The sequence below is a fragment of the Cheilinus undulatus genome, linkage group 20, assembly GCF_018320785.1.
Source record: "Cheilinus undulatus linkage group 20, ASM1832078v1, whole genome shotgun sequence".
In the NCBI taxonomy this organism is placed as follows: domain Eukaryota; kingdom Metazoa; phylum Chordata; class Actinopteri; order Labriformes; family Labridae; genus Cheilinus; species Cheilinus undulatus.
The window spans coordinates 36,068,123-36,091,951 of record NC_054884.1 but is presented as its reverse complement, the minus strand read 5'-3'; the positions used below and the strand labels follow the sequence as shown (position 1 = coordinate 36,091,951).

The 23,829-nt window shown below is 41.6% G+C and overlaps 1 protein-coding gene across 1 annotated transcript in view; it reads left to right on the top strand.

The window, feature by feature from the left end:
- The first annotated feature begins 13,521 nt into the window (after positions 1 to 13,521).
- LOC121528781 (PH and SEC7 domain-containing protein 1-like) overlaps positions 13,522 to 23,829 on the top strand; it is a 96,480-nt gene continuing 86,172 nt past the window's right edge. Inside the window, exons 1-2 of the mRNA XM_041816372.1 lie at positions 13,522 to 13,640; positions 16,234 to 16,701. Coding sequence (XP_041672306.1) covers positions 13,543 to 13,640; positions 16,234 to 16,701 — 566 coding nt within the window. The 5' untranslated portion in view covers positions 13,522 to 13,542. The remainder of the gene's footprint in view (positions 13,641 to 16,233; positions 16,702 to 23,829) is intronic.

Genomic DNA, 23,829 nt, shown 5'->3' with positions numbered 1-23,829 from the left:
AAAAACCTGACGCCAAAATGTTTGGTAAAGCTGAGTAAACAGTCTGCATACAGGAAAAAGCTTGTTCTTCATGAAAACACACTAAAGCACCTAACATAGCTAAGGCTAAAGCTACATTAGCTACGTTAGCTAAGGAAGCTATATAGGTGACATTGCTTCAGGGCTGATGGAGCTAACATAGCTAAGGCTAAAGCTACATTAGCTATGTTAGCTAAGTAAGCTATATAGGTAACATTGCTTCAGGGCTAATGGAGCTAACATAGCTAAGGCTAAATATACATTAGCTACATGAGCTATGTAAGCTATGCAGGTGACAGAGCTCCAGGGCTAATGTAGTAAACAAAGCTAACGTAGCTACATTAGCCCAAGGAAGCTACATGAGCTTAGGGTGACCAGACGCTCCCTATTTCTGGGATCAGTCTCTGTTTTAAGAAACCTGTCCCCGCCATGTGCTCTCCCCAAAATATCCCTGATTTTTACTATGAATAAAAAAAAAAACTTCTTCTTTTAACACTACAAACTGACTGAAACTTCCCCAAATATATGTCAAACCGTTTCCCTGTCAAAAAATTCCTGAAATAATAAGTTTGTTGTCTGAAGCCTGGAGGCTTTTTGATGAGCAGTTGACTGCTAATGCTAAACTCAGGTATTTCCTGTAAGTAGTCTCATGTTCCTTCAAAATAAAAGTCAAGTTTTTTTTTTTTTTTTTGCTGGGTAAATGTTTTTAGTGGGAAACTGCAACAGCAGGAAAAGTTTGGTTTTCAGTAGCAATAACTTAGCTTTAGCTCTTTAATGGAAATTATTCAAATAACAGATAACATAATAAAATCCACTATTTTTGTTATTGATAATTCTTAACACAATAATCTCGGAGTAAGGCTACGAGGCTGTGTTTGATGTCTCTCAAATACATGAAACTTTAATTTTCTGTGTATCATCATGACAGTTTTTAATAGTTGTCGTCTGAAATGGAAACGTCTCCAGTTTTTACCTCAGAAATCTGGTCACCTTACATTAGCGATGTAAGCCCATGCTACATTTGCTAAAGTTCAAGTAGCTATGTAGCCATATTACCTATGTAGCTAACATAGCTATGTTAGCTTATGCTACATTTGCTAATGTTCAAGTAGCTATGTAGCTACATTAGAATAAGCCTGTTTCAGACTTGGCCTTGACATGACATGATGATAATTTCAGTTTGAATATTAACAAGTCAGGGCTTTCAATGGCCAGTGTGACCGCCACATCTCGCTTGGCTTAAATGCATATTTTAGGTGTAGAAATCAAGAGAAAAAGGGGGCTTACCTATTTTTCCCTGAGCTGTGTGCATCTCTCAGCAAACATAGACTGGAAAAAGAGAGCCATGTTAACTTCAGCATGTAGAAAGACTGTTTTCAATGTGTTTCTGGGGCTTTCTGTTACTGCCACAATATGTCAAAGGAAAGATAAACACGGTGAAAGTACACATCCAGTTTGTGCTTTTCAAAGTAAAAGCCAAATTCAGCATTTCTTTGGAGAAACTGCCTCCATTTGTTCAGAATGCTTTTGTTCAGAAGTTTTCTTGCTTCTACAGTCAGCCTCAAGCCAGCTCAACTACAGAGGATGCTTTTTGATCATACAGTCTTCTAACACTCTATTGTTTAGAGGCAGTTAGCTATAATTATGATTGCGTACCCATGCTTCTGCATGAGCTATCATATCATGCAGAGAGTGCATCTTCCAATCGTGCCAGGGCACATTACCTGTGTAGCTAATGTAGTACAGAGCATCATTGCTACAGGGAGGAGGAGGGGGACAACCAAGCTTCTGCACCATAAAAGGCACCTGGGCTTAGGATGAGTGCATCCTCAACCTCAGTCTAATTCACTTCAGTTCCTTTAAAGTTTTTTGAAAGTTTCCTAAAACATCCAAGTTCTCAATGATGAGCTTATGATCTGAATTAGCGCAGTAGTTTGATCCTCTTTGTCTCTCTCAGTCACATTTGATGATGATACATTAAAGGAGCCAGGTCGTCTCCCTCACACCTCCATAAACAATGGGACTCTGCAGAGCCAGCGACGCCTAGACAAAGGGCTTTTTTTTCTGTGAATGGTGGCGCTGTGGGAACTGTAGCTCTGAGGTGTGAAACTGAGTGTGACAAATGGAGGGGCAGTAAAAGTTCTGTGCTTATTAGAGACAGAAAGAGAAACATTGTTGGGGAGTTTTTAATTTAGAGAGTTTGGAATGGAAAAAAGCTCAATGAGATGTTAGATAGTGGATTTAAGTGTGAAAACCGCAGCAAAGAGACTGACGAATATGGCTGAAACTTCTCACAGAGAAGCTGGAGTAGCGATTAAAAGCCTGGAGGAGAATATGTGCCGATTGTTGAGACTGAATTTGGTCTTTTTCTCACATTAGTGGAGGTCAAGGAGGGAAGGTCTCTCTCTCTGCGTGCCAAGTCCGTCACAAGTCCTCTTTGTTCTGTCAAATTCAATTTTCGACACACACGTCCTCTCCCACCGCTACCATAAGGCAGCTCCAATCTGTCACTGCTGGCACCAGGCTGGAGTTCGCCGCCGTCCCTTCCTTTGAGATACTTTTTCTTCTGTACAAGAGTTCTGTTGTCTGCCGTGTTGCTGGCGTGGAAAGACGATCTGCATGCTAGCTAAACAGACGGGTGACGGCTGGATAGGATTCAGCTCGGTTTGGTTGAGTAATTGCCCGGGGATTGAGAGGAAAAATGGCTCTGGCACAGAATTTAATCACACCATAACAAAGACATATCTGTGATAAGAGTTTGAATGATGTGGAGGGTGTCCTGGATCTGATGTTTGACTTGTGGGTGACCCTCAGCAGTGTGACAGATATAGGTTTAGACAGTTAAGATTTTTTTAAGCTTTCTTTGCTGCATAAACGTCACAGTGAAACCCTAAAATGAACCATATCAGATCAGACAAATCATATTTACATCAATTATTTCTCTCTCAATCAGAGCCTCTGTCTTATGTATTCATCTCTGAATCCTTGCGTTGAATTGTCTCATTATTTATTTATATGAAGCACCATCAGCAGGTCCAATCAATGGTGAGTCAGAGAGCAAGTAGAGACATGGAGGGATCATTTCCTGTCTCTTCTCCCTGCAGAATGAGATCATGTTCCCTCTGACACCATGAAACACTTACTCACTTTACTACAGAACAGCGTATACATCCCACAAGATGTGGAAGTACAAGAGATTCCTCCTTTATGGACAGATGTATTAATGTTCATGTTTTTTGTAACATCTCTAGTAGGCCTGAGTGTTAAATCCATGTTAAATTGACACGTAAATCCACACAAAGTCAAAATGCAATGCTATTGTGGATAATTATTTTATGACCATAAGCTGGGATGTTCAAACTTTATTCCATCAAAGCTCACAGAGAAAAGTATTGTTAGAACTTGGCTACTTTGTTACGCCTCATCTTTATTATTATAAGTTAATAAAATCAATTCAGTATAAATTTAGACATGCTTAGAAACTGAAAATGCTTGAAGGAGTTGTATGGAGCTACTGTTGTTGCAAAACTATTTGCAAATGCGAGCACAGATCTGCAAATGTGTGCACCTTTGCCTTTGCCCGTCTCAGCAGTGAATACTGGTCCATGCGATGCATATGCTATGTGGCAGGCAGCCTTGCTTGTACACTTACAGATCTTAGTATACATTTGCAGATCGTGTATGGCAAAAGTGTTGCAAAATTTACGTGTGTATGACAGCCAATTGAGAGGCAGACTTCAGTTATAATTGATGTCTTGTGGGAATTTTGACGAGTGAGTTTTCTAGATCAAAATAGGCTACGTCCACATTTACAAATTGGTCTACACATTTGAAGATTAGTGCATGCATTTGTGGATCTTTATAAGAACTCACAAATCTTTTCACAGATCTGTAAATCTTTGCATGCGTTTGCAGATCTATGCGTACATGTGTGGATTTGTGAATGCATTTGCCAATCTTTCTATCTATGCATTTGCATATTTGTGCTCAGATACTGGCTCGTCCTGACTTCACACATAAAATACTAGCAGGCTTTCTAAAATACCCCTTATGAAGTCTAGGGAAAAAGTTGTCATGCACAAATGCAGCTCACCCAGACAAATTCAGAAAAATCTGTGCATTTGTCAGTGTGTGATGTTTTAGTGTATTTTCGTTTTGACTGAGATATGTTAACCAGTTGCTATATCTCATTCCCCGGAAGTCTACATCAGTGTTCCTCAACTCTGCTCAACCAAAGAGCCAAATTGTTGAAAAATAACCTTGCAAGAGCAACAATCAAAGTGGTGAAAAGGAGCAAAAATTAGTTAAAGTGGCAAAAATGGTAAAAAAAAAAAAAAAAAAAAGAATAAAAATTGGCAAGCAAGTAGCAAAAAATGGATGAAAGGGGGCAAAATGGGCATGAAATTGCAAAAAATGGCGAAAATGGGGAGAAAAAGTGGCAAATGATGACAAAAAATGAGATACAAGTCACAAAATGGTCAAAAAGCTGTAGAAATGTAACAAAAATGAGTAAAGAATGACTTAAATGGGCAAAAAGCAGCAAGAGTGGCAAAAAATGAAAAAAAAAGTGGCATTCAATGGCAAAAGGCAGCTTAAATGGGTGAGAAGTGGAGAAAGTTGGCAAAAAAGGGAGAAAAATCACAATTAGCAAAAAGCAGGATAAAAGAGACGAAAACTGGTTACAAAAAGGGCAAAAAATGGGCCAAAAGTGACAAAAGGAAGTGGCAAAACTGAGCTTATAAGGCAAAAAAAAAAGGATTATAAGTGGCAGGAAAAGGAAAAAAAACATTCCAAATAAGGGCAATGGAAATATACAAATGAAATAATAAAGGTTGACAGTTAAAGCCAACTGCATAAAAGTGGGCAACAAACTGATCAATGTAGCTTGCAATTGTTAATTTCTTAGGTCAAAGTTGCCCTTTTTAAGGTTTTCTCTGCAAAAAATATTTCAAATGAAGACATAGAAGAGCCACATGTGGCTCAAGAGCCAGACGTTGAGTATCACTGGTCTACATGTTTGGGTAAGATACTGAGCACAAAGATGCTCTCTAAGGTGGAGTATTCAGTGTGTAAATGTAAGTGAAAGCATGAATGTGATTTGTATTATAAATGGGCCTCCACAGGTCCATTTACCGTTTAACTTGTCTTACAAAGTGTGAATTAGCTTTTGGCCGGATGCCTCTGACTGCAGGGAAGTTTGGAAGCACTGAGAGATGACTAACACGATGTTGTTTTCATCTTTTCATTGGATTTGACAGTGATAATAAAATCTTAAAGAGCACAGGCCGTATCCTATCATGTTGGCTTCACACATGTCTCAAGACTTCACTGAGATCTGATAGAGAAGCAGAGAGGCTGGTCGCACCTCAAGCATTTTGTGTGCATGCATGACACTGAAATGTCCTGTGAGCATCTGTGCCCTGAGGATAAACAACATAACAGACTCTTCTCTCTTTCATTCACAGGTATGAAGAATAGGGAGCTGTTGGAGGCGTCCCATGGGCCTGTTTGTCCTCTGGCCATTCAGCCTGTGTGTCTCTCTTCACACAGATGCTCTGGGAGGGAGAAGAGAGTCGGTCTAAAAATAACTGACGCTCACACCAGCAGAAAAACAAAACAAAACAACAAATAAAGAGGACAGAGATTTTCCTTTTCTCATCGCTTAAACCCTGTCTGACTCTCTCTCTCTGATCCATTTCTGTTCCCGTGTCCTCAATACGGCCTGAGAGGAGGTCATGTCCCAGTCTGGAAAAGTCCTTCATTTGTATGTGGAAGTGAGGTCTGCCCCAGATCAGAACGGAGGGAAAGAAAACGGGGAGTTCGGGGAGAAAAAGGAAGGGATTTCTCAGGAGCATTCAGTCAAAGACAGTCCTACAGAGCTGCTCTCTCAGCTAACAAACCAGACAACCTGCAAAACCGCCAGCAAGACCTCCACACCTCAGCGTCTGGCTCAGGACTGCACGCACACGCACGGCATTTCTCCTTCTAGGAACAGCGTTAGCTTCCAGCTTCAGCAGGGCAGCAGCTCTCCTAAAGTCAACAAGCGTTGGAGCACACCATGTGATGGAGTTTACTCTCCTGGAAAGCTCACTAAAACTTCCCCCATGTGCCCGAGATTAAAAGAGGGAGAGGTCAGTGATGGTAGGCGGTCTGTGGTCACCTTCAGCTACATTGAAAAGTCAAACGTGAAGACCATGGACAGTCCGCGCAACTCTGCATGTGAGCGGAGAACCAAGGAGGATAGATCGACCTCCTACCACTTTCGTAAAAGACTCAGCGATCCGATTTGGTTTGGTAGTCCCAGTTCATCGTGCAGCTCTAGTCCTAAACTGACTTTCCGATCCCCAGGAAGTCACCAGCAGTCATTCTCTCCTGGCTTTCGCCAACCCCCCTTAGACCCCATCGGCAGGGCAGCTACCCAGAGAGCTGTAGAGGAGTTCGGCTCACCTTTACTGAGGATAAAACTGGCCCATGCTCTTGAGAACATACCGTCCTCTCGTTACGGTTACAGCCAACAGCCACGATGTCAATCCTGGGCTGGCTCTCCTGTTCAGCGTCAGAACATATACCCCAAAGACAACAACAAAGATAGGGGCCAGGCTGTTTGTGGCTTTCAGAGTCCAACGATCAAGTTTCCCCCAAAACCCAGGCAGTCCCTTCAGTCTAAACCTGCATCCCAAACAAGAGAGGACAGAGCTTTATCAGGCAGTCAAGCCAGTAAAAGACTTGTCCAAATGGCCTGTAACAGAAGCACTTCACCACAGGGAGCAATCCTTCAACAGGGCAATAACGTTATCGAGGGCTTGAACCAGTTAAGCGACAGTAAGTCTTCCTCCCCTGCTCAGAGTCCTGAAGTCGCCCGCAGGCTTGCAGAGGAGGCAACCAAAGTATCCTCTATTTTCACTGAGGCGAGAAGGTCCTCACTGCACAACGCTTTAGGCGATCCCGCAGGAGAATTTCACTCTTCAGCAACAAATGCACAAACACTCAAGATGAACATCCCTTTAAATGACCAACAGACGCCAGCAACCGACAATACTGATTCTCACCAGCTTGAAAACTCCACATTGCAGTCCCAAACACAAGAAACAAACTCTCACAACAACTGTGAACCCAACAAAGTGGAGTGCAATCAGAAATCCCAGCAACACAGCTCGGTTTTACCAGTGGCACACAGTTCCCCTGCCATTCCTTCACGAGTTTACCGACCATCTCATCCTCCCACAGATCTCAGCTCACCTTTAAGGGATCCAAGGTTATTCCAAGCTGAGATTCGAGCACCAGAAACCCCAACCCTTCATCGTCGCCAGCTCCCGCAGTACACCAGAGAAACTTGGGCCCCAATCCCAGACAGGGGAGGGGACGTAGGCTGCTTTGAGAAAGGGGATTGCACAGAGCTAGCTCGTAGGCTTTTTATCAATAGGAGTGTTGAGGAGACGCCAGTGAGCTGGACGTCCAGGCAGCAGTGGGGGAACCAGGTGGAGAACAACCAAAATCAAAGCGCTGAGACAGGAACTGGAACCGTGACAAACCAAACTACAGAGCGTCGATTCAATCGCAGACGCCGTCCGCTGAGTCCCACCACTCAGCAGAAACGGGCCGAGCAGAGACGGAGGGAGATCCTGCTTCTTGGACCAGTGGCGTTGGACTCTCCAGATGAGGATGAAGGCTGTGATGAGGAGGGTGAAGGTGATGAGGTGGATGGATTTGGGGCAGGGCAGCCGAGGGCAGAAGAGCCTGCAGACGGGGAGCAGAATGGCGGGATGGGAGGGTCGTCCTCACGGAGCTCCAGCGGGGTGACCGGCAGCTTGGGCGACAGGGACTGTGTGTCTCCAGAGTCTAGTCAGTCCAGTCACCAGAGCAATGAGACCGGGGCTGCAACCTCAGGAATACAGGTAGGCAACAGAAAGGGACCTGCAGGTTCTCATTCATCCAGGTCACAATTTACCAAATCTTGATCTACAGGGGCAGCTGGACTTGGTTGAGGTTCTTGAAGACATTTTGAAAGGGCTTCTTTAGTTCAGGACAGAATTGAAGAAGCCGTTTGGAGGGGAGACAAAATGTCTTCAAGGACCTCAGCTGAGTCCAGCTGCCCCTGCGGTTCAAGCTTTGGATAATCACTCTTTAGGTTTTGGTTCTTAAACTGCATGTTGTTATTCTAAGTCACTTTGATCCAGAAAATTAAAGGTACAGGTTTTGGGATGTATTCTTTGCCTGATGATAGTTGGACACAGATTTATTGGCTGCGACATGTTCAAAGGAATCCACTTCTTTACTATTTCAAATTTGGCAATTTGATCGAATAGGATAGCTGAAGCCAGAGCAGCAAATATGGGGTGGAGAAAGTGGCGATGGCATGTTTTAAAAGGGCTAAAGCTAAGAATCAAACCAGTGACCATCACTGTGCCTTTGATTAAGGGTCATCTTCTCTAACAAATTAGCTAAACCAGCAATCCAACTTTTGTTGTAGCCAGAAAGATAAGACAGTAAATTTCAACCAATCTTGTCACATTTGGTACTGTTGGGTCTCTCTATTTGTAGTCCTAGGTAGGGCCTTACAGCGAGTTACTTGACCCGTTTCGACACAAGGGTGAGTCAGGACAAAAAGTGAGAAAGGTAAGACTAAAACTGAAACAAAATAAAGATGCTGAGACTTGAACTAGAGCTACAGACAATTAACTCAGCCTTGCACTGGCAAAGAAAGCAGATGGAAATGCATAGCCATGTAAGCAACAGGGTTGAAAATTACTTTTTTGAGCCAACCTGACTGGTAAATCCATGTGGCATTTTCATGCATAATGAGTGTCAGACTTAAATGAATTAAATATTTTGTGCAAATTCATGCTGGAATTAAGACCTTGTAGAACTAGCTTGAACTTAAAATGACCAAACATTGGTTTGAAGACACCTTGAGCGGGTATACCAGTCGCATCACTACTTATACCAAGTCAAACCATACCAGCACACAGCCATCAGTAAAAATTTGAAACAGAAACAAAGTTCATAGAAACAAGCAAAACACCAGGACTCAGTCAATCTTGTTTACTGTAGCAAAGTCATTCTTTTACTTTTATTTGCCTGCTCCAATGGCTGGTACATTCACCAGACACTGGTCAAAGATACCCACATTTGGCTGATGTCTGGTATGCAACCTTTTAGAAGACAAGATAAGGCAGCTAGTTGACTAATAATCTTTAGAAGGACATGATAGATGCATTTTTCAGGTTTGGATCAGGTCTCTGTCTTCAGTCTTTATGCTAAGCCAAGCATCCCCCTTTATCTAGCTTTGTATAGACAGGATTGATGGTTTAACCATAGTCATGAAGACAGAATCATATCTTCCTTTTGTTGTGGGTTATTTTAAATATACGGAATGTTTAATTCAGATAGTCTTTGTTATTGTATAGAGGTTAATGCAAACTAGCTAACACTGGGCTATCCAGTGACTAGTCTGACATTTCAGCAGACACAACTCTGTTCTTTCTTGCTGACAAAGCAGTCACAAAGTTGAGACCAGAGTCATGTACTACCTGCACTTAGTATGGAGATTAACACCAGGTGATGATTAGCTTAGCATAGCATTAGTGTATGGACAAACAAACGCCCAGCTAGGCACACAATCCCCAGTAAAACAAATAAGAAGCAACAAGCTAGTCAGTAACCTTGGAGTTTGCAGAGAAATGATAGTTGTTCTTATCTGTCCTTACCTTGCCAAGCTAACTGCAGCCATTGGCTGTGGCAATTCTATGTGACCCTTTGATATCTGGACTGGCTGTTAGCCAAAGGTAGCACAACATATTATTATATGCTGATAACATATCTCTATTCATGACTAATCCTTCTGTTTCAGTTCAGTGCCTTTTCAGGGTGTAAAATATTTTTTCCAAATCTATTGCCATGCCTCTAGGTAGTTGGCACCATGTTCCTGGTTCTCCTTATTCATTTCCTTTTAGATAGTCTCCTGTAGGATTTACATATCTTTTTACTACACCATGTTTTAACCAGAAGAGCTGTCAAAATCAATCAGATGTGGCATGCTGGTCAAGCACCTGGTTGTCAACACCCGGAGTTACCACAGCTCAAAACAGGAGTCACTAAAGACAGCAAAATGAGCTGTTAGGCATTGGCGGAGATTTGGCAAATTTGTCATGGGCTCATCCCAAACATTTAGCTCTGCTGCTCATCCCACAAATGCATGTTCCTTAGAAATGTGGCGCCATTTTAAAGGGAAATAAACAGGCTCTCAGCAGTATAAGATTTATTGCCAAGAAGCATGGTCACAACAAAGAAACAATTTCCTTACTTTTTGTGCTAAGTTTAGAATTAAAAGCTAGGCTAGGCTAACAGCATTGCTAAAGTAAAAAGGCATAACTAGTTCATCTAACTTAAGACTCAACAATGTCCACTTGTAAGCTTTAAACATTGCTAAGGAAACATTTTTAACTTTGGAGTTCAGCTAGCTTGCTCCTTTTTATACCCTATCTAAGCTATGCTAAGCTAACTGGCCACCCCCTGGCTTTAGCTCCAAAATTACAGACATGAGTTTAATTTTTTATGAAGACCAAATGCTTTAACTGCTGTAAAAGTAGGTACAAAATCATGCTAATCTAGTGACTATTAAGCTAGTGCTAAGAGGCATTTAGCTTAACTTAGTTAAAGACGAATTAAGGGGAAAGTGTTAGCCTCATTGAGCTAACGCTCCCTCTGCTGCCAGTTTATATATTAAGCTAAGCTGATCCCTCTCCAGATCAAGGTCATCACTCATAACACAAACATAAACGTGGTAATCGTCATGTTTACTGAGTTAAATTAAGACTGTGTCCCAAAATGTCTGACTCTCCTGCTAATGCTCCACAGCAGGGCTAGCTTCCAGTTTGTCTCTGTCTGTGTATCTTTCAGACGGACAGTGGCTGTGCAGCACCCGTGCCCTCCCTCCACTGCCAGAGGATCGCTCGTGCCAAGTGGGAGTTTTTGTTCGGGACCCCTGCTGAGGAGGCTGCCAGCAGGGGGGAGAAAAGTGAGAGCATGTCCACCTCCATTTTTATCTGGTCTCGGCTCCTCAGCTTTCATCTTTTACCGAAGTGGATCATTTTGATTTAGTTTTTATTCTTCTTTAGGAAAATTGTCAGAGGAATCTAAAAGAAATAGAGAGGCTGGCTGTGTTTAATAACAGCTTGTGTGTACATCACAGAGCATTCATTCATTCATGAGTGATGCGTAATTCTGTGTGTTCCATTTGAAAGCCAAATAAATTATGTCTAATTTCTTTGTGCTAAAGAAACTCACTGCACCAAGTTTATAATGCAGAATCAGACAGAAATCATTCTGTAGCTGCTTATATCCACTAGAAAAGAGGTACCCATCAATTTCAGCTAACAACACCCCCCACGTAATATAAAACTAGAGACCCCCACCGTCCTCGGAGCTGGTTAAAGTATATCATGTGGCTGGAAGCAGAATACAAGGAACTGAGTGGACATAGAGCATTTAGTAATGCACAGGTGCTGTCTGTGCACATCTGCGTACATGTTCAAAGAGCATTAGACCCTAAGATTATTGCTGTCTTTTGTAAATTTGAAGGAATTTCATTCATGACTTTATATTCAGCATAAACCTCCATAATAGTTATATTTAAGATTTAATTAATTTTCCAGTGCTGTGAAAAGTACAGTAATGTCGCCTCCTGGTCATCAAACAATTGTTAATAGAAGACGAAAATAACCTTTGGTAAATTGTAAATAAAGTTTTTAAATGATAATTTGATTTCTAAGGGATAAAAGTTATCCAAACCTATCTGGCCCAATGTAAAATGTCATTGCCTCCTAAACTTAATATCTGGTTGTTCCACCCTTGGCAGCAATACACCTGCAAACAAGCATTTATACCTGTCAGTGAGTCTTTCACATCAATAAGGAGGAATTTGGCCACTCTTTTTTGCAGAATTGCTTTAATTCATCCATATTGGAGGGTTCCAGCATGAACGGTCCAGATTTCGACTAGGCCACTCCAAAAACCTGTTTTGTTTTGTTTTTTTGTTTTTTTTCCCCCAAGCAGTCAGAGGTGGATTTGCTGGTGTGCTATGGGTCGTTGTCCTGCTGCATAACCCAAGTGTGCTTAAGCTTGAGGTCGTGAACTGATGGCCGGATGTTCTACTTCAGGATTTTCTGGTAGATAGCAGAATTCATAGTTCTATCAATCATGGCAAGTGGTCCAGGTGCTGAAGCAGCATCACACTTCCACCACCATGTTTGACTGTTGGTGTGATGTTCTTTTGATTAAATGCTGTTAGCTTTACTCCAGATGGAACAGGACCTTCCAGAAGGTTCAACTTTTGTCTCATCAGTCCACAGAATATTTTCCCCAAAAGTCTTGACGATGTTTTTTGGTAAATGTGAGACGAGCCTTTGTGTTCTTTTTGGTCAGCAGTGGTTTTGGCCTTGGTGCTCTCCCATGGAGGCCTGCAGGTCTTTAGATGTTCTGGGTTGTTTTGTGACCTCCCGGTTGAGCCGTCGATGCGGAGTCATTTTGGTAGGCCAGCAACTCCTGGGAAGGTTCAGCACTGTTCCAAGTTTTCTCTATTTGTGGATAATGGCTCTCACAGTGGTCTTAAAGCCTTTGAAATGTCTTTGATTTCTAGATTCAACAGGTCTGGCTGTGATCTGGCCTGGGTGTGGCTTGTGAAACTTAACTCAGCTTTCCAAAATATGTGGTTAATCACAGATTTAACGAGGAGGGCAAATGCTTTTCACATAGGACCAGGTAGGTTTGGATGTCTTTTCTCTTTATAAATAAAATAATCATTTAAAAACTGCATTTTGTATTTACTCAGGTCATTTTTTGTCTTATATTAAAATAAGTTTGATGATCTGAAACATTTAAATTTGACAAAAATGCAAAAAAAAAAAAAAAAGAACTCAGGGAGGAGGCAAATACGTTTTCCTCATTGGTTACGGTGTGGTCGACTACTTGGAGCTCATTAATGGCCTAAATCTGTGTTTTGTATTATCAAACAGGGAATACTAATCTCTAAGAAAAATGTATATGTAAGATAATGTTTACCTCTCTCCTCCTGCAGATTCTCTAGAAACCTCCACAGCTCCTCCCAGTGGTAACTCCAGCGAGTCTCCCACCCCGACTCCCCCGTCCTCCCTGCCCATGCTCTCTGCCAATCATGAGGTGCAGCACGTAGAGGTCGAGCTGGTGACCCCTCCCCCGGCTGTTATTGGGACTTCACCCAAAACCGGCATCATTCGCCGCACTTTGAAGTACTCAGAAACCGACCTTGATGCCGTTCCTCTGCGCTGCTACAGAGAGACGGACATCGACGAGGTTCTCCTGGCCGAGCAGGAAGACGCCGACTCTGCTTTTGGGAGTAACCGCAGTGTTCAGGGTACCTCATGGACCGGCAGCAGCCCTTTAGGGGGTCTGGGTTATGGGAGGACAAGAGTGGAGGAGGGAGGAGAGGAAAAGGAGGAGGAGGAAGAGGAAGAAGAGGAGGATGAAGAGGAGGAAGACGAAGAGGAGATGGTGAGCTGGGCCAGTGTGAGGATGCAGGGAGACAACAGGAAGCAGCAGAGCGCAGCTGAGGAGGAGCCGGAGGTGTTCGGTCACCTGCTGAAGAGGTGAAACCAAAACAAGTCACACACACAGAGAATCACAGAATAGAAGAGATGTAGCCTCTGGTTGGGTGGGCTTTAACTCCAGCCTTTAGCCACAGTTAACTCTGATGTCTGATAGTCAAAGACAATAGTACTTGAGTTGGCCATAACTTAAGTTTTCTGCACCAAAATACCAAAAATATGATCACTAAGGATGACACATAATGCTAATCTCAAGGGTCCAGAATGAGGGGTGTTCAGAAACTGCTGATTGAAAAGTCTTTGACTTCCACTAGAAGTATTAATGGTTAAAAAAATAAAACATTTCAGAGAAGCAGGAGGATCTTCCCCTGACCTACATTTTGATCTGAATTTGGATGTCAGTCATAGCCTACTTTTCAACTAGATCATAAACAGGTTTGGTGGTTTTTACGCATGAATTTGTCACAGCTATCAAAAGCCCTGGGGTGCTGATGGCGTAGCGGTGAGGTCACAGCTCACGTTTAGAGGCAGTAAACCTTCAGTCAGGTGGCTCAGGTTTATGTAGGATTTGTGGCTCCTTTCCTGCATGTAGTTCCCTGCACTCGCTCTCATAATTTTCCACTCTCCTACCTGAGTAAAGGCAAACCCCCCAAAATAAACCTTTAAAAATGCTCTCTAACGCAGGGGTCATCACATTTGCACAAGGGCCAGATTTAGTCTCGACAGAAACTCTGGGGGCCAGACTTTCAAATACACAAAAATTAAATAAATATTTTGCTCTGAATGAAATATCATTGTGGTAGTATTTGTATTTTCTTTTAAGTCATTGCCAGTGAGATTTATCCCTATTATCATTAAGGAGACAGGCCTGACAACAGAGTTGGCTGAGCCCCTGAAAATCCCAGAGAATGGACCCTCCCCAATTGTGATTTAGTACCAGTATTAACTCATTTTTTAAACTTTTAACCCCTTTTTGATACTTTCTTGCCCCTTTTTGCTCTCTAACCCAATTTTTAACCCATTCAAACCACTTTTCCTGCATGTTTTATCCCCTTTGTGCTACTCTTATCCGTTTTGCCAGTTTTCTTCTATTTTTGCCATTTTTAACCCCTTTTTAATTACTTTTGTTGCACTATTTTTTGTCATTTGTAACCAATTTTTTTAAAATTTTTTGACCCTTTTTTCTCTTTTACCAATTTTTTGCCACATTTTAACCTATTTTCACAACCATTTCTGCCAATTTTTGTCCCCTTTTGCCACCCCACAACCCATTTTTGCTACTCTCTAACCCTCTTTTAGCCACTTTTTCCAGTAATTGTTGCAGCACTTCTGCCAACCTTAACCCTTTTTTAAATATCTTCTAATTATGACAGTAAATTTCAGTAAAAACAGATCAAATGTTAAGTCATTCTTGAATTATTTCAATATTTATTGTTTGTGGGATGGATTTAACAGCTGCAGACATTTAAGGCCAAAGGATACTCTTAAAATCACAACATCTTCTTTTCCTCCTTTTCTGAATTTAATGCTGTTTCAGGGGCTAGACTGAAAGCTTTGGGGGGTCTGATATGGCCCCCAGACCGCCAGTTGATGATCAGTGCTCTAAAGCCTTTTTTCAGGGTTACTCTTTATATTCTCTGCATTATTTTTAGATATTTGGAGACTGATGCTGTCAGGTACTTACCTCTGACACATGCACCCCACAGCTGGAGATTATCTCTGTTTAACTCTGAATAATCTCTGTTGGGTGTCAGTGACTGGGGTTGGCTGGGTTGTGTGAACATGAGGCAGTAGTTTTAACACAAAGCCCAAAAACTACAGTTATAGCTGACATAAAAGTCCAGCCTAAACAGAAAAAACCCTGAACTGACTGACTTTCATTTCATCAAAACGTACTGAAAACAGAACAGGGTATAAACAAATGACAGCTCCTCACTAATCCCTATACCACACAAGACTGGCATCTCATGTAGGACTGCTTAGGATTCCAGAGTGTGCATGAAGCCAGGAAAGAGGCAGAAACTTCAGGACCATGAGTAAAGAACAATGACCATGACTTTTTTAAAGTTACTACCACAAACCAGCAATGTTGCTCATAGACATTTACATTCGTAAATATTTGATAAGAATTATTTGTAGAAACAGCATTTATTCAGAATTAAAATGCAAATGAAGTCCACAAAATATCTGTTCTGTCAATGGTTGCGTTTTGCTCTTTATTTCATACAGAAAATGGTCCAGTTCTGATAGAACTGCAGCTTTACTGTAGCTTTATCTGAGCTAATCGCTGCACTAGCAGCAGCCATTGCCATCTGCTTCCAGTGTAACCAAAACACACTAGTAGCTACTGCCTCATTCTCCTAAAATGATGCTGATTGCTCCAAACTGTTTTCTGTTTGGCACAAATGTTGTAGATTGGAGCTTTACAAGATGTATTTGCTTGATGACAGACATCGAGTCTAGTAAATCCATCTGCTTTGCAGGCCCGCCCACAGAAATGTGGGTACCCTTGAAAGCCCAGTAAATAGAAAATTCACTAACATCAGTGTATGCAAATTGGCAGAATTGGCACTAGCATCCTTGCAAACATCTATGGCCTGACTCTGATCACCTTTTGGTCATTCTCTCTGTCTAGACCATCAGAAACGTTTTTTGACAACCACCATCCGGCCCTGAAATCCCCCATCCTGGTCACTGGCCCTCGTCTGGCTGCAGAAGACACCTTCAGCCGCCACTTCGAGAGCATCATGGAGTCTCACCGCGCCAAAGGGACGTCGTACAACAGCCTAGACAGCGAGGAGCTGCTCACCTCCAGCACCCAAACAGTCCTGACTTTTGACCTTCCCACACTTACTCCTGCCATCCACGCTCCAGTTTGTCAGAGCGCCCGGCAGATCGTACAGCTCAGCTTCGCCCCACTGGCGCACGACGAGAGGCCGAGTCTGTCTGATTCTATCTTTACCGTGACAGGGGACTCGGACGCCACCAGGGCGCCCTCCAGTGAGAGGCTGAGCAGCGGATCGGACGACACGCCGCACAGAGGTCAAGATGGCGCACAGCTGGGGAGCAGCTGGTACAGCAATCTAACTTTCACATTACCAAGGTGAGTTAACAACACTGGAAGTAGTCATGATACACCTTACTGACAAAAATGAAGCATAAATAACTCTGAATCCACCATTGTCTGACATAGTTGTGTCTCTGGGAATAGTTGATAACCTGTCAGGCTCTCTGGTGTAGTCAGGGGTCAGAAATGACTTCCATTTGCCACTTGGCGGCAGTGTAACAAGCCGTCAGTATCACTGATGAATAGTTAAATGCTCTTTTGTTTAACATGCCGCACACAGAGCAACATTAGCCTCTGTTCATCTGCCAGGACGTTTTATTTGTCCTCTATTTTGCACCTTTTTGTTCTCCACCATCTCCAGGAGAAAAGAGCTGATTCCTTTTGCTTCTTCGCACTTTCCTTGGACTTTCTCTCTGCAGCCAGGTTTCAGATTTTGTTGCAAGGAGCTAACACTGATGCGGATCTTATTGGAAGGCGAAGTTTAACAGTCGCACCGAGTTTTGATATTCAGGGCTCACATACATACTTTTTTAGCTAAAAATGTTGTATCTTGAGGAAAAGCTTTAATGTGGAAATGTCTAACAGAAGTGAGAAAAGTAGCTGACAGTGTTAACAGCTGATATGCAGATGACCTGTGCTGTGATGATTCAGTGAAAATCTGGGTCATGTTTGTTGTTGCATATTATTTTCCTCCTTTAATCTGTTTATCACTACGCTACTCCGCAATACAGCAAGAGTTAGTGCAGTATAATTATTCTAAACTACATTAATATTATATCTCTTTCCATCTTCAGTCATACTTACGATAAGAAGAGTAAAAATATGTGGGCCTGTCCATAGAAAGAGCCCAGATATGAACCTTGTCTCATTTCAACATGTTTTATTTAACATAGTAAGTAGCTAAGGAAAGAACAAAATCTTGATACTTTTTTTGTTAAAAGGCAAAACATGATATGTATCTTGATTTTTCTCTTTCTGTAAAGAAGTATCAAATAGTTGTCATCAAGATCATTATAACTTTGGATTATTCATTTGTTTTTATTTCATTTTCATTTCTTTGTTTTCAGTTTTAGATTAGTTTCAGTTAGGGTGGAATGATTTGGGAAGATAATCTAATTGCAGTATTTCTCCCAATATTGCGATTTGTCATGCGATTATTCCTAAAGTTCCCCATCTTATGTATTTTGCCACAAACACAAGCAATACGTCATTCTATATTAAACCAACACAATATTAGATTAAACAAGGGCTGAACCATTTAGAAAATATATATAATTGTGATTATTTTGACTCATATTCTAAATTGGATATGAAGCGTTGTATTAAAGGGAGTGATATTTTTTTATTTAATTCAGAAAAAGAACAGTGTGTCATAAGAAATGAAGTAGGACTTTTTTGTAGACTAGTCTAAAAAAAATGTAGCACTTGAATGATTGCATGGTATGTAATTCATAACATCTCTGCTGCAAGAAAGTTTTAAATCTGGATTTTGACACAAATTTCAAGCTGAGGAAATACTGCACCTTCTGCGATTTGAAAATCGCAGCAGGCCGTATTGCAATTTAATCTAATTTTCCATTGATTTCCCAGCCCTCATGTCAATTTGTATTACTGTTGGTTTTTACTTTAGATTTTAAGTTGCAAAAATGTTTCATTTTAATTTTGTTTTTATTAGTTTTAGTGGGTTTTTTTTCATTAAAAAATATATGTAAGTAACATAGAGTGTAGATGGCCTAGCGGTTAGGTTGCACCTGCAGTTCCTTGCCCCCATGCCCCTCTCTCTCTTCCACATTACCGACTCTATCCACTGTCCTTCCCTCTGGATAAATGACATATATATACGTAACATGAAGGTTGGCATTTTTCAGATAATATAGATATTGCAGTGTAAATATTCTACATACTGTGCATTCAGATAACAAACTTTAAAAATTGACATTATTTTGACAGTCAGTGGCTTCAAAAAGGACAGAAATGTATCGATCTTCAGCCATATTTTAAACAAAACAGAGGAAGAGCATAGAGTTTGCACAAATATGTTGCAGACAGTTTGCAAGAATTTGCCAGCACTTTTCACTCAAGCAAAAAAATAACCCAATAATGGGTGTTTAGGACTTCTACTTTTGTTGCTGAGGTATCAATATCATTTGATGTTTTCTAATAATATAAATGTTCTTAAATTAAATAACAACGATGCAATGATAAATCCCCATTTAGACTTAACATTTCAAATAGAGTATCTTGTGGTTACTAATCATATTAATATTTGTGGTTCCGTCTATTTTTTTTACCAAGCATTAGACAACATCAACAGAAGCTATGTCAAAATGAACTTGATCTTGTTTGAAACTGTATCCATATGTTTAAAACCCTGATGTGTTGTTAGGTCTCAGAAGGATCATTAGAATCAGTTTGTGGCTTTTTTAAAGTCCATGTTGACTAACTGTGGTTGTGACTGCCTTCTCTGAGGTTAGTCCTCTGTTCCAGTCTGTTGCTGGTCTCCAGAGTGTCTGTGTGAGTCGTTCTCCTCGTGCTGAGCTGTGCTGCAGAGCTATTCTGGCGTCCAGAGTGAAGGTCGCTGCAAGGCTGTGTGCTCGCTCTGCTGTGTGTCTGAGTGTGTAGTATGTTTAATATCCATCTGTGCAGATTTTCACTGATCTGCATGTGTTTAAGTGTATGCATGCACCTGTACCTCTAGGTGATGTTGGATGGCTGTGTATTAGATGTGTGAGCTTACTTGATTGTGAGTCTGTGTTATTGTTGTGTGTGTGTGTGTGTGTGTGGGGGGGTGTGTGTGTGTGTGTGGGTGTGTGTGTGTGTGTTTCTCTCTGAATGTGTGTGGTCCAGGCATGTTTGGCTGAAGCAGATGGCTGCAGCAGAGACTCACCTTGACCGTCTGAGTCCCAAACACTTTAGTTTATCTCCTCACAGACTCCCACCTGCAGCATATCACACTTTATATTCTTCAAGAATCCTTCTTCTTAATGCTCCATATATTTGTTTCGCCTTCTTGTATGATCCCAACTTTTTTATTAATCTGTAATCTTCCTATCTGCAGGAAACAACCCATGCATCGATGTGATTTATTTTAGATGACAGTAGAAATGTTGGACATCAGTCTGCTGTGACTTTAAAGTGGCTGCTCCATTATTTCTTCTTCTTTGTGGCGTTGAGGTAGATCAGCTCTGTGAAAGTCACCCTAACTTACTGTGACATCACTGCAGAGGAAGAATGACTGCATGGGTCGGTCACCTTGCTTCTTTGACCACTAGGTGGCGGGAGAGGACAGCAATCATGCTGCAGAGGGCTTTTTGATGAGAGTGTGAGGTTTGGTCAAATAGAGCTGCAGAGACAGAGGGATATCTCTCTGTAGGTATGATTTGAGGCGTGTTTAGAGAAAAAAGTGTTGGAAGAACAAACTTATTCGTAGCTTATTTAGAGGTACATTGCTTAAAAACATCTTTATAGAAGCAGAGGTGTTAATTGGACCTTTTATTGAACTTAAAGACCGTATTGGCTGCATGAAAATAATCAAAGCAATCTGAAGGATGCTTAGCAGCAGTTTTTATGCAAAGCTAACTAACCATGTACATATTTAAAGACCAAATAACCAGCATCAACTTTGCTCCATTTATGTCTAAGTCTTTCTTCTGACATCACATCCTCCAGACACCCATTCACAGTCACCGTCCCTCCCTTTGTGTTAATACGGCGTAGATGCAGACTGGAGAGTGGATTAAAAGTTTGTTTGCCGATAGTATGGGTTTGATTTTTGCAGTGCTTTTTAACTGAAAGAAGCAGGATTGCACAAGCTTAGTGAAATTATTTTTGATGTTAGTGAAAGACGGCACCAAGGTTCCCGGAGCTCACTGAGCTTGGCACTTCCTTGTGATGACACCAGCAGTGTCCACAGACACTAATATAAACTGTGCCATTTATCACTCATCTGTGAAACCTTTCATACAAAGCATTGTGGAAGGGCTGGCCAATCAGAGCAACAAGTCAATATAAGGTAGTGAACGTGCAGCTTTAGTAGTAACCTGAGCTCTACATGCAGGCGCTGCTGTACTTTGTGAATGGTAGAGCTTGTTGGTGAATAAAACTCATGCCAAGGCCAGTCGGGAGAAGTGCGAAACATCTTCTCCACCAATAGAATAGTTCAGTTTGGCTCTTTGCTCTCATTTCAATAAAGAATTGTGGCCCAGTTCTGATAAACTACCATGATGCTATAGCTACATCCAAGCCGATTACTGCTAGCAGCTTCTAGCAGCTTCCAGTACAACTAAAACATGCTCATAACTACCGCCTCATTCTCCTTAAATGATGCTGATTGGCTAGACACATTTTCAGGCGTGGCACTATTGTTGTAGACTGGAGCTTTGCACGACAGATCTCCCTGTTGACAAACACGGAGTCTGGAAAATCCATCTGCTTTGCAAGGTTATAAAGGTAGTAAGGTTTTCTTGGTTTTTCAAGTTTTTCAAGCTATTTTCTGCATTATTTTAGGAAAACAAAGATGGTTTGAAGTTAAATCTTCTTGTGATTTTGAGACTTATCCTGAGGTCTTCCTGTCATCTTTGGTTAGAGTCCAGTAGTTGTACTTTGTAACTGTAGACACACCAAACCTTTGGCCAGATAAGAGGGCTCTGCTTATAGATGAAGCAAAATTTTGAGTTCAGTGGTCAAAGACAGCATCTGAGCAAGGCTGCAGGGGAAGAATCAGGGTTTGCACAGGCACCTAAGTGCTTCAGTTTAAATGTTGGTGTTTCATTTCAGTAGGATGCTTGAAAGAGCTTGAAATCATTGAGTGCCTGTTTGGGCATTTGGATTAAACAAAGTTAACATGCAGTGTGTATTTACAGATGACAAATTTTGAAACATGACATTTTTCTTTTTCTTTTCTCATTCCTCTGAAGACTGTCATCATGAAACACAATTAAGATTGTTTATAGTATTGTTCCCCATAGGGCTGTCAGAATTCATGCATTACGTTTGATAAATTCATGCCGATGATTAGTGCATGACAGCGTCTCCCTGCAGCCACAGTGATGTAAAATAAGTCAACCACTGCTCCTTAATGTCTCATTTCATTAAAAAAAACTCAAAGACACCTCAGTGGACAAATCAGAAGTCATCTGACCCTTGAGTTAAGAAACATTTACCTTGTTACTGCTCCATTAGTTCTTTTTCAATCTTTTTCTGTGGCTGAGCTCATGTCATGAGCTAGTTACAGTATATCCTTCTTTTCTTTCAAAATAAGAGCATGGCTTTTTCAACACAGGAAGTGAATTATCCCAAGCATAAGAGGACAAAAATCCAGAATCGACAAAAACAGTGTTAAATGCAAAATAGTGTAATTTTCAAATACATTGAAAATATGAGATTATTCATGATTAACCTCACAAATTCTGAGATTTCAATCCTGTGACAGCCATAGTTCCCAATTTAGGATAAGCGGGCCCCCTAAGAGGGGGTTCCAAAGATTGCAAGGGGGCATGGGGCTCTGCCAGCTCCGTGGTTGTCATGAGTACATTTGGTCATGTACAGTCATGTGCATACATTTTAGGCATGTAGGCTGCAAAGGATTGGCCTGATGTGCCACAACCCAGGGCGGGAGGAAGGTGGGTAAGACGGCATCTCTCTTGTCAAGGCCTTTTCACCTGTGGTAAACACCCAGGGGTCACTGGTGGTTTTTGGGCCCTTGGGACATCCGCAGAAAAACCCGGGGCTTTTGCAACCAAACTACAAGCCTGGATGGCTAGAATGTGCTTACTCACCACACCTTCACCTCACTGTGTCCTAAAGGTGTGGACATTATTATTTTGTCAACTGATTATTATCCCATGCTCCTGGCTATGTGCAAGCACATCCAGAGCACTGCTGGGGTTGTGTCAATCCTCCCTCCCTCTAGATGGTGCTCTCAGGCAGGCTTTCTTGCTACATCTATGCCAAACATGCCTAAAAGTTCTGCACAGTACTGTATTAAAAAGTTATCATGATGCACTTAAGGGATAGTTTATAAAATGTGTTTATGGCAGGATTTTCATCATGTATCATCATATTCCTTTGCATAAAATCACAATTATATTCGCTTTAAGGTGCTGGAAAAGCTTAAAAACATACCTTAAGAATGCTTAATTTGACCTTTGGAAAGCTAAAAGAACCCTGAAGAATGTAAATCTATATAAAATACACATTAAGGGACAAAAGTTTACGTAAAGTATGTGCCACACCAGTCATTCTCAAGTTTCAGGCAGTCATGCTCGATTAGTCTCTCTAAGCTGCACAACAGCTTCGTTTTGTCCTCTTTTCTCTCCTTTTTGTGTCTTTAAACACAAACTCACAATGTTTTCTCTCCCCTTCCTGATAAAACCCTTTCTATGAGAACCAAATCACTGCCGACTCACTCAGGTAAATGTTTGCTCTGCACTGATCTTATCACAGTTTTTATAACCAGCCCAAACGCTGGCAGCTCTGCAGCTGAGGAATCCAGGAGCGAGACGACCAGACAAATATTTCTGAAGGCTTGTCCATACTTTGATAAAAGTTGGAATTTAAAGCCCCCTCCTCGTCCACCTCCTCCTCCTCCTTCTACCCTCGCATCAGCCTTTTCAGATGCTGCTCCATTAGACAGTGGCTCATTGTGCAGGGCTGCCCAGTGGACTGAGAAGGGGTGCAATTATGCGAGGGATACCGTTAAAGCAGAGGCTGACACCGGTAGATTCTCCCAGGACCTTTCTGCATTGTACTGGCTCTTCACCAGACAATGCAAACAGGTGGCAGAGCCTAAACTGGAGTGATTATGAAAACCGCTGCAGGCCCCGATGCAAGCGTGTGCTGTAAACAGACTCCACAATGGCTGCAGATGCTGACAAAAGGCCAACGTTTTATTCACCCAGGCAGAGGAAGCAGTGTAGAAGCACACACCCAAGACAGAGCCCGAACCTGACACCTGCAGTCTTTGTTTTTTATGAAGGTGATAGGGTTGTTGCCATACCAGAAGTTTTGTCATTGTGATGATATTTATAAAAATCAACAATATCAATACCTCTTTCATGGTGACAAAAAAGTCCTAGTCAGCAGGTACTGGGTTATTTTTTGTTTCAGTCATTGAAAATTGCAGTGTAACTCCAACACACTGTCTAAATTGAAAAATAATATAAA